The following is an 11,501-nucleotide window of genomic DNA, read 5'->3' as shown; positions in this document are numbered from 1 at the left end:
TTATTTGGAAGATTTTTATTTTTCAAAGAGTAACACCCACTTTCAATCTCCCTGTCCACACATTGACAACAAACTCGTATTATACCTGCTTTAAAATTAAACATATCAATTATATGGGCCCTGGTTCACTATACAATGAGCTTTTTCACTTATACTTAAAAATAAAGATAACTATTATTTGGGGGGTTACTTTCCCCAAAACTTTCAGACACATTTACTCTGCTTCATATTTTATAAGTGATTTTGTAAATGACAGAAAGAATACAGCACATGACTTGCATTATCTGAACACACACATACACACACGCACTCACACACATACACACACAGGATAAAGTGCAACACAAAAGACAATGTCTGTGACATTCACGTTCTCTGTCCCCACAGGATTTTCCAGGGAACTGGGAAGGGCATAGACATACAATCCCACAGAGCACACTACCCTTTCTCACTGACACAGTATTGGAAACCCTTTTTTGCTTTGCTTCCCCTGTAGCTTTTGTTGCTATAAGGGGAAAAGTCAGCTCCTCAGAGCTACAAACATGTTCCCCGGTGCTTCCCGAGTACACCAAGGTTTTGGAGCATTCTACACTGTAAAAGGAGGTTTCCAATGTCTGTAAGGAGATTTACAAGCATCTGAGTAAAAGTAAGCATTCTACTTGGCAGCGAATGCTTTGACACCAACCACTCAGCGTTTCTACAGGACAGTACCAAACTAGCCCTAAAATGTCAGGTTTTGGTTGCATGTTGTTTTGACATTAAATTACAACTAAAGGATGCTTTTGTTCCTGAGATGAACACAATAAAATAAATGAGCTTTCTCTAAAGCTGCTGGCAGGACGCGGTGCCTTACGTGCACTCTCACCCTCTTCATGACCAGTCACAAGGGAACATCAATCTTCCCCATGGCGCCATTTCTGAGATTCGTCTTGCCGAACATCTGGTCTAATTTGGTTTCTCATGCCACCTAACACATTTGATGTTGCTTCTGTGGCAACAATGAGAGGTTTCACCACTGCTGGAGGAATCTGGCGCAGGACTTCACCCACAGCACCAGTTACCCCTCTGCTCTCATGCTCCCGAGCAGCTGTTTCATAAATGGTTTGAGCTGTATCTGCAATTCCCTGCACAGAGGGTAGGAGGAGAGAAGAGGGCGGAAAATGACTGGTCAAAAATGTCCAATTATTCTCAACTATATATAGTTAGTACAATTAACCAATATCATGTCTATCATTTACAAAGCAGAAAACCCCCTGCTTTTGAAAGGACTCAGTGTAATGGAAAAATATTCTATAGGAAAGACTCAGTATTGTGTTCTGACAGCAGTCCATGTGAAACCCAGGCAATGTTCACTTCCTTCCTAGGAAACTCACAGATCCTTAGTGATCCCAGAGCAGGTTCTCTCCACAGTGCACCCTCTAATCAAGCTGACCCAGTCAACTACTTCCTACACCGCACCCTTGCTGAAGGACTGGCACCTTCTGTGCAACTTAAGAAACAGTTCCACTAAGCTCTAGGAAACCATTTGCTTTGGTTGAAACTCATGGCCATGGATCTGAAAAGATAATTGTGGAACATTCAATTAAGATAAAGTCAAACAGAACACTTCATGGATTAAATAGAAAATGCTAAGAGCATAAAGCAGGAACCTTTTTGTTTGTTTTGTTTTGTTTTAATGAGCAGAAACAAGCTGCATTTCCATCTTTCTTCTTAAGATGCAACATTAATCACAACTTCAGCTTTGAGGCTATTGGTGTGAATGTGGTTAGGCAGTTAAATGGTAAACTTCATATGCTGTTTGCCATTTATCTAACTCAGAAATCTCTAAAGGACATGGGGTACTGTTCCATTTGACAGCTTTAGTAACTAATAGAGCTTAAAGGAACTCTGGGTTCTGTAGAGAAATCCAAGACCTCTTTCTCACCTAGAATCTTGCTAAAATTTTGGCAAGCTAACAAAGAATCATTGATTCCTAGAGGGGAACCCTATGGGGCACATGCAAGTACATGGTTCAGAAAAACAAGAAGGTAAGTGGTATTTGAAAACTATCTAGAACAGGGGTAGGAAGGTGGTTCAGTGGTAGAGTGCTTGCCTTGCATGCATGAGGCCCTGGGTTTGATTCCTCAGCACCACATAAGCAGAAAAAGCTGGAAGTGGTGCTATGGCTCAAGTGGTAGAGTGCTAGCCTTGAGCTGAAGGGCTGAGGGACAGCACCCAGGCCCAGAGTTCAGGCTCCACGACCAAAAAAAAAAAAAAACCTATCTAGAACAACCAGTAAGAGCAATCTTAAATACAACTAAGACTTAGGCTTAGACATATTCCCACATTACCTTCCTCTCCACCAATAAACAGAAGGTAGTGTAACAATCAACCAAATTTAGAGATACAGAAGGAAATCCAAAATCAGCCCCAGTGTTTAGTTGTATGACCCCAGACAAGTCATTAAAATATTATCTACCTCCTATGGTGTTTGTTAGCATTAAATGCAGTGGCTCATCTACTCAGCTGGACAAAGCTTAGAGGACAGGGAGTACAGTACATGAACCTTACTGCCTTCAACAGAAATGCCTGACCTGAACTCAGCGAACTTCCTGTAGAAGGCCAATTAAGTTGTAGAGATTTATGAACCACAGATTATGTTCACATATTCTTTTTCTCTTTCTTTTTTCTCTTGGTTGGTCATGGGGCTTGAACTCTGGGCATGGGTGCTGTCCCTGAGTTCTTCAGCTCAAGGCTAAGCACTCTACCTCTTGAGCCACAGCACTGCTTCCAGTTTTCTGGTGGTTTACTGGAGATAAGAGTCTCACGGGGACTTTCCTACCCAGGCTGGCTTTGAACCGGGATCTCAGTCTCTTGAGTAGCTAGGATTACAGGTGTGAGCCATCAACGCCCAGCTTTGTTTTCTTTTTATAATACTTGTTTCTGATCATAAAACAGGTTCCTGCTTTATGCAATAAAATGTTGTTTGGCTTTTCATTTTAACTGAATATTCCAGTTATCTTTTCTTAGCCAATAATTTAAAATAAAGTGGAAAATTTCCTTGAGCTTTTTATAAGTTGCAAAAACTATCATTAGTGCCAAAACTTATACAAAAATAAGCAGAGACAAGATATTAGCTACAAACTAGTCTGCTAACCCTTGACTTAAAAGATAAGCTATCTGTGAATCACCTGAGATGTTTTTTCTTCATTTCTGATTTATTAATATCTAAATGAAAGGAGTATTTATCACCATTTAGGGACCTCTATTTATAAAGACACTCTAGTACTGAATTAAAATTCACTGTAACTATCCCAATCCATGTTTACCATTCTCACCTCTCTGCTTTCATTTTTTCTACTGTCAGCTTTAGAGAGAGAAAAAAGGAATTTTATACCCAATTCCCTGAGACCTCCAAAGCTACTGCTGTCAGGTGACCTACTGGCCCAGCTCTCTTGGCTTGTTATCAGAACATGACTGAACAACCATCTTTAATGAGATTCTGAAGCATAAGTCTTAGGTGCAATGACTGAAAATTTCTTTGAGTTTCATTAAACTGGGAAACGCCCCTGACAATACACAGGAAGACCCAGGGACTCACTGGTATAGCTGTCAGAGAGCAGCTTAGCAATAGTTAATATTATTAATATACTCAGTATTTATTGTGTTTCCCAGAGTTAACGCTTGCCAATTCCCTGAAAGACAAAAATGAATACTTCCTGTTGCTATGTTTTATGGGTGGGGGAACAGGAGGAAGAGGGAAGTGTGGTAAAGTCATGCAATGAAATACTATAAAGTCATTTAAATTATATTACATGTAGACACATGGATACAGCTTGAAAAAATTAAGCTGCAAAATAGTACATGATACTACATTTATGTAAACTTAAAATATAAACACTGGTATGTTTTGCTCATGAACATATGTAACAAAACTTTTATAAAGTCAGGAACAGAAAATGTGTGCCATCCTCAGGACACGGAGGCATGGGAATAAGATGACTGGCCGCTCACACAAAGGTAGTAAACAACCCCAATTAAACAGCAAGTAATACAGATCAGTCGCATTAAAAGCAGATGCCAAGCCCACAGGTCCGGGTTTCTGCCCTTCCCTGCACACTTCTACGTGAAGACAGAGGATCAGTCTGCTTATTGCTCAATCACAACCTTGCCCTCCTCTTTCCCTTCATAAAGATATGCCCCAGTCTGCTGCTGGCAGCTCCTCTTTCATTCCCAGGAATTTCCTCAAAGCCATTAAAATCAATGACTACTCTGGGTGGAAGCCAAGAAAGCTTGCAGACGAGTTAGAGGCGCCAGCCACATACCTCCTTCACAACACTGTATGCCTTGGCCACACCTTCCCTCAGGTCTACTGGCTGGTGGGCTAAGCGGTGATGAGGAAATCTTTTGGTCTTCCTGGGCTCAATGGAGAGGGTACCAGGAGACACCATGTCGTAAGCAGTCTCTGCTGCTGCCTGCATCATTTTATAGGAAGGAAAAAAATGAATTAGAAGACAGTCTGGACAGCTAGGTACCAAAAGTCCAACAGTGCCCTCTGATGGGGAGCAAGGAAAACACATATCCCTACAGACATTTCTAGTTTACAATTTTTGTTACTGGAACAGGAAAGATAATTTATAGCTCCAGTTTGCCCTGAGCTATCTTGTTCAGTCCATTCCTCTCAACTGAGAATACTCAATATATTCATGTTCTCAATGGCAAAGCAAATTTTGATACTACTACTATTTTACTGGTTATGCTATCTTAGATTTAGCTATTTTCATATAGAGTACTTTAAAAAAAACTCCTAATTTAACAATTATTTACCTGACATAGGCAAACAAACCTGATACATATTCCATTGCCTTATTCTACTAATTAGTAAGTACTAAGCAGTAAAATGAACATGGAAGCCAGGTGTGATGGTGTGGTAGTATATGCCTGTAGTCCCAGCATTTGGAAGAATGAAGCAAAAGGGCAGAGAGTTAAAAAGCAGCCTAGAGACATAGCAAGATCTTATAATCTTTAAAAAAAAAAAAAAAAAAGGGTGGGAGGAGGCCTGGGAATGTGGCGGTAGAGTGCTTGCCTATCATGCATGAAGCTCTGGGTTCAGTTCCTCAGTACACATAAACAGAAAAAGCCAGAAGTGATGCCATGGCTCGAGTGGTAGAAGAAACTCAAGGATAGTGCCCAGGCCCTGAGTTCAAGCCCCAGGACTGGCAAAAAAAAAAAAAAAAAGGAAAAAGAAAAAAGAATAGAAACAAAATATATAAATTCATTATTAAGTAATATCTACTTTCAACATTTTGTACATTTTCTCAAAGCACAATTTTAAAATAGCTCTTCTTTGTGGAGATGGGGTAGGTAGGTGAAAGATACCTGTATGGTCTGAACCATTCTGTTGGTGAGTTCTAGAGCAGCCATTGCTGTGGAGGTGCCAAAGGAAGCAGCGCCTCTCTGGAACCCTCTGACAATGCGGCCATCCTTCCGGTACTGTTCTATGGGTAGCCAGACCAAGTCCTTCAGGCCTTGTACTAGAACAGCCAACACAAAAAAAGTCAACATGAGCATGTGAGAATAAAACTGCTGCCATTCCAATCCTGGAGGTTTGAACCCCAAAACTAGTGACAAAGTTTTGTGTGTGTCAGTATACATGTAGGTTTTCTAGAAAAATGTTTTTCACATAGACTCTCAATGGCATTTGTAAGCCAAAAGTGTTAAAAACAAAAACAACTCACCTAATTGTACTAGTGAATGCATAGGTCCAACACCACCCAGGATTCCTGGCAACTGGTTCTTCTTAATGTCATTAAGCCACTCAGTGATTGCATATGAGAATAACTTATCAACACCTAGTAAACTAGAGAAAATGGCTATTAGTATAAAGGACAAATAAAGTTATGCACTTAAATAAAGTTGTTTCTTTAGTTAAAACACAATTTACCGATCATAAAGTTAATTGTTTAGTCTTATGAAGAAATGGCTCACTGGGTGCTGGTGGCTCATGCCTCTAAATCCTAATTCTCAGGAGGCTGAGATCTAAGAACTGTAGTTTGAAGCCAGCCCAGAAAAGTCGGTGAGACTCAAGTGTTCTAGTGATAGAGCACTAGCCTTGAGCAAAAATGTACAGGGACAACACACCCAGGTCCTGAGGTTCAAGCCCCAGGACTAGCACAGGGAAAAAAAAAGTGGCTAAACATTTCTAAGACAAATAAACAAAACAATAAACCACTTAACTCCCTACTTGAATTCCCCTCATTCCTCTTCTCTCTTCATATGTATCTCTCTCTACACACCAATATGATATAAACAGATACATAAAGTCCAACTATAATGTTAATAATATCTCCACATCTTAGGTAATGTGTTTCTTGAACACCTAAGTTCTGGCATAGGCTTAACCCAGAGCCTGTAAATTGATACTAACTGCTACTACAAACCATAATCTTGTGAATTTTCAGTTTCTTCTCTGAATAAGCTAATTGACAATAGGAATTGTTTAAAACACCATAAACTATAGCTATTTTTGATAAATACTATACTCTATTCCAACAACTTTATTTTCTCAGAATAAAAATTAATCCCAATCAGTAAGAATCTTCTCAAAAATGAGTTCTCTGTTAATAACACAGTAAACTAGTTAAATGATGACTGCTTGCTATGAAGTCTCAACTTTTTAGTACATTCTAAGCTAGCTTACCCATGCCGATAGAAGAGCCTTTTCAGCTTCAGTTCAGAGCAGTTTAGCTGAGCCAAGCCAATCAAAATCCCAGCTAATGTACCCTTTAAAATGAAAAAGGCCAAATTACTATGTAAATTAAGGAGAGACTCAACATTTAACACAGCTAAATATTTCTTTTTTTTTTTTCTTTTGGTCCAGTTGTGGGGCCTGAACTCTGGGCCTGGGCACTGTCCCTCAGCTCTTCAGCTCAAGGCGAGGGCTCTACCACTTGAGCCACAGCGCCACTTCTGGCTTTTTTCTTTTTGCTTATGTGGTGCTGAGGAATTGAACCCAGGGCCTCATGCATGCAAGGCAAGCACTCTACCACTGAGCCACCTTCCCAGCCCACAGCTAAATATTTCTGAAAGAAGCTAAAATACTTGAAATATTTACAGGAAAACTATACAATATGTACAACTGACCTACAATCATGGCTAAGTAAATAATATTTACTTTAAAAACAGAATTTAAAAACCTTGAACTTCAGCTTGTGGCTTACTTCTGTAATTCTAGCTATTCAAGAGGCTGACACTTGTGAGGATTGCATTTTGAAGCCAGCCCAGGCAGAAAGATTCTAGAAACTCTATCTCTAACCAGCAAAATGCTGGAGGACTGGAGGTGTGGCTCAAGTGGTAAAGTGCCAGCCATGAACAGAAAAAGTCAAGTAAGTGTGAGGATCTGAGTTTTAGACACAGTATAGGCACAAAAACCACAAATCAAACAACAACAACAAAAACTCTTATACCTCAAATGTCAAACACACACATACACACACACAGTGGATGACAGAGTAAAGTTTTAAGAAACTGAGCTCACTGAAGGACCTCAGTTCAAAGCCGGCCTGAGCAGGTCCAAGAGATTTCAATTAACTAGCAAAAGTAGAAGTGGTAGAGTACTAGCCTTAGGTGAAAAAGCCAAGCAAGAGTTCAGTTCAATGCTGTGATGTCAAGCCCCAATGCCAGTGCCAAACAAACAAAACAACAACAAAAAACTGTATCCAATAGAAAAATCAGGTAATTTTGTAGAACATATCTATGCAGTTTCCAAACCTGATCCATTGAAACATGTTTGCCATGATAATCAAGTCGAATAGGAACTTCGGCAGTGAACCTGAATTCTCTGGAGATAAACAAAGGAAGGGAGTTACTTATATTCAACATTATTGATCATGGTAATTAGATATAAATTCCTCTGTTTAAAACTAAAGAATAAAAATAAAACCACAAAGTAAATCAACAGTTATGGCCTAATTTAAAAAGAATGTCTTTTAGCTCTACTTTTTGGTAAGGTAAATCAGTATGTGGCTAAATAGATGTCTAAACAGACTCAAACATCTAAGCTATTCATCAGCTGTATTAATTAGTAACATTTATATCTGCTTTTTCTCCACAAAACCCTTTTCTTAGTTTAATTTTTATTAATGTCTACTCTTTGAAACATTACTTTGTTTAGCCTTAACACATAGTAGAACAAATTTACAAAGGTGAACTTCAAGCAGATTAGTAAGTCAATCAATATAATCATTACAAGAGATAAAACAGAGAAAAGGCAAAATCATTATTCTAGCTTTAAGTAGAAATAGCAAGGTCAGACAAGAATCTCGGGTTTAGCAATTACACAGGAGGCTCTCTACACCTCAATGTCCTGATAAGTAAGTTTTAATTATGCCACTAGCAAATTTCAGTGAGAATTCATGAGATTAATGCTGGTGAATTCTGGGAGGATGAAATTATAATCAATACACTGATACTATGTGGCAAGTGAATGCTCTTGCTCCTACAGAATTAATATTGGTGGTTACATCCCACCATACCTACAATTTAACAGAATGCTGTGTTCCACCAGTCTCTACAAGAAGCAGGCCCCCACATCAACCTGAACATACATCTCCTTCTTCCTTTCCCACTTTTCTCCACAATAAAACACTTACTTCGTTTGTTTGTATAACCAATTCAGATTCTTTTATTTGTCAAACTAGTCAGTATATATGGGGGAGGAGGGAGACTATTATGCCAACCACTGGAAAAAGCACCAAACCGTATGGCTTTTATTTTCTAGTCCTGACTCTATCACTTGAGCCAAGCCTCCACTTCCAGCTTTTTGCTAGTTAACTGGAGATAAAGAGTCTCTTGAATTTTCCTGGGCTGGCTTGGAACCTTAATCTACAAATCTCAGACTCCTGAGTAACTAGGATAGCAAGTGTGAGTTTTTGGTACCCAGTAAAGATAGACTATTTTTAACAGAAAGTTTTCTCAAAACAAAAAGATCGCTGTAGAAAAATAAGGAGGCTCTTATTTGGGAGCAAAAATGCTTAGAATCATCAGAGGTCCCCTATATCAGAATCTAATTTTTTTTTACTTTTTCGGTATTGGGATTGAACCCAGGGCTTTTGCCCATGACACACACGCTACCAGTTGACCCATGCTGCCCCCATCCCTTTTGTTTCTGAAACAAGATCTTACTAATTCTGCCCAGACTGGCCTGAACTTATATTTCTCCTGCCTCCTAATTAGGTGGGATTATAGACATGTGACACTATGCCTTTGTTGTTGAAGGCTTGAATTCAGAGCCTTACACTTGACTGGCTTGCTTCTTCAGCTTAAGCCAGGCCTCCTGTCTGACTTTTTGCTAGTTATTTTGGAGATATAATGCCATAGACTTTTCTGCCTAGCTGGCTCTGAACCAATATCCTCCAGATCTTGGCCTTAGAAGTAGCAGGATTATAGGAGTGAGCCACTAGTAACTCGGCTCCCATTCTTATATTTTATTATCTTTCTATAGTATCACCATCATAGAAGATACTTAAAATGGGACAACACTTTCAAATATAACCCTCTTGGGCCATACCTGTTGATCTAATCTTGGAACCTTGATAGAGACAGAAACTGAGTAAGCCTGGGTATTAATTGGGACAAACAACCAGAAACCAGGGAAGAAACCAATGTCCCTGACAACAAAGGGAGTTGTGCTCTTCACCCTTCTATTTCCAGTAATGCCAAAGCTATATTCCTACCACCAGAGCTTGGGAAGGGAGGAAAGGAAGAGTGAACAGGTCTGCAAAGGGAAAAACTCCAGTCACAACTGACCAGATCGGTAAACTGAGCAGTATCCCAGCTGCAGCAGAGGACCTGGGCTTCTCAGAAGTGCTCACTTTACCATGGAAGAAAGATAAGGATAAAACAATGATGGGGAAGGTTATAAAAATAAAAAAAAAGTAGGTAGAAAATTTTCATAAGGCAAGAATACCAAAGCTGAAGGGAGTAAAGAGGCAAAAGGAAGACATGTTTAAGGAGATGTAAACCCAAGCTAACAGTGATTAGGAAGATAGGGACAGAAAGAGAAAACAGGAGAAAGGCAGGCAGAAAAGGGAATCCATCCCAGACTCAATGGAGAAATGAATCCTAAACTATGAGGTATGAAGTTAGGTGGGGACTCCATGCAAATAAACCTACTACCAGTTTATGTGCCAATGCAAAGAAAAGCTGATGGGCCTTCAGGACCACCAGTACACATACACATTGTACACAAACTTCACAATACCCAACTAACTTATTATGCAAATTAACTTACCTAAAAAACATAGGCTGATCACTGAATAACACCTCTTCAGCTGAGAAGTCCTTTTCTTCTACTCCATTAACCACCTCCATGGAATTGGCACTACTGTTTTGAGGAGTCTTTGGCCCAGGGAAAGAAAAAACTAGGTTTGGCTCCTTTGAAGTGCTCAAATGCCTTGGCAAACTGCAAGTGACATCGGCTCCAGGAGACTTTTTAACTGAAAATGCAATGTGTACATTTAAAAAAATAACTATGCTTTTTCAGAGCAACTATTTAAATCAATCTTTAGTTATTTTGTTTTGCCACATTTAATCTAATAAGATGCATTTCTATTACAGAGAAAATTTGCTTCCACTATTTCAATGATGACTTTTACAAAAAAAGTATGTCATTTTCAAAAGAAACTTGAAGCAATTAAGCTCAATCCAAATATAGATGGTCCTAACTTAACAATGGTTTGACATATAATTTGTCAATCTTGTAATGGTGTGATTGAAATGTGTCATCAGCAGAAATCATTCTTGGACCTTCTAGTACGGTCCTCTCTTGTGACGCTGGCGGCCTGATTTCATCAGTCCCATAGTCACTAGGGGAAACAACCAATACTCTACCGTGAGGTGGGCTGCTGAGTCAGAATGTTCTGAAGATGTACAAAATATTTCCTACTTACGTTGTTTTCAACTTAGGATGACTTTCCAGAAAGTCATCTGTCCTAACTAGAGGGTATCTGTACTTACTACAGAATTTTCAACTACATGCCAAATACCTTCTGGATCTGGAGTCAGTAAAAGCTCCACTTCTGTAGAAAGACTTGTGAAGAAATCCTTTAGGAAGAACAAGGCATCCTAGGAGAGAGGTTGAGTAAGATACCACTATAAGGAAAGGGGGAAAAGGACATCCATTTCTAAAACCAAGTATCCCAAATCCTCATGTTTTACTCATTATCCAATTATAGTCCAATTTATTGAATCCTTACTTTGTGCCAGGCATAGAAGCACACACACACACACACACACACACATACACATACACACACACACACACACACACACCCTCTCTCCATTAATTCTCACAAGTCTCACATGAAAAAAACTCATAAAGGCTGGGAAGGTGGCTCAGTAGAACGCTTGCCTTGCATGCATGAGGCCCTAGGTTCGATTCCTCAGCACCACATAAGCAGAAAAAAAAAAAGCCAGAAGTGGCACTGTGGCTCAAGTGGTAGAGCGCTAGCCTTGAGCTAAAG

The 11,501-nt window shown here is 39.4% G+C and overlaps 1 protein-coding gene across 1 annotated transcript in view; it reads right to left on the bottom strand.

Annotated features, from left to right (window-relative positions):
- Positions 1-11,501, bottom strand: part of Atg2b (autophagy related 2B) — a 72,181-nt gene continuing 60,680 nt past the window's right edge. Inside the window, exons 35-42 of the mRNA XM_013016522.1 lie at positions 11,025-11,103; positions 10,271-10,475; positions 7,750-7,819; positions 6,680-6,762; positions 5,718-5,839; positions 5,359-5,513; positions 4,305-4,454; positions 1-1,124 (exon numbers count right to left, since the gene is read on the bottom strand). Of these exons, the coding sequence (XP_012871976.1) occupies positions 894-1,124; positions 4,305-4,454; positions 5,359-5,513; positions 5,718-5,839; positions 6,680-6,762; positions 7,750-7,819; positions 10,271-10,475; positions 11,025-11,103 (1,095 nt within the window). The 3' untranslated portion in view covers positions 1-893. The remainder of the gene's footprint in view (positions 1,125-4,304; positions 4,455-5,358; positions 5,514-5,717; positions 5,840-6,679; positions 6,763-7,749; positions 7,820-10,270; positions 10,476-11,024; positions 11,104-11,501) is intronic.

This window comes from Dipodomys ordii, unplaced genomic scaffold (assembly GCF_000151885.1).
Source record: "Dipodomys ordii isolate 6190 unplaced genomic scaffold, Dord_2.0 Scaffold2, whole genome shotgun sequence".
In the NCBI taxonomy this organism is placed as follows: domain Eukaryota; kingdom Metazoa; phylum Chordata; class Mammalia; order Rodentia; family Heteromyidae; genus Dipodomys; species Dipodomys ordii.
The sequence above is the reverse complement of the archived record's forward strand: the minus strand, read 5'-3'. Positions and strand labels throughout refer to the sequence as shown.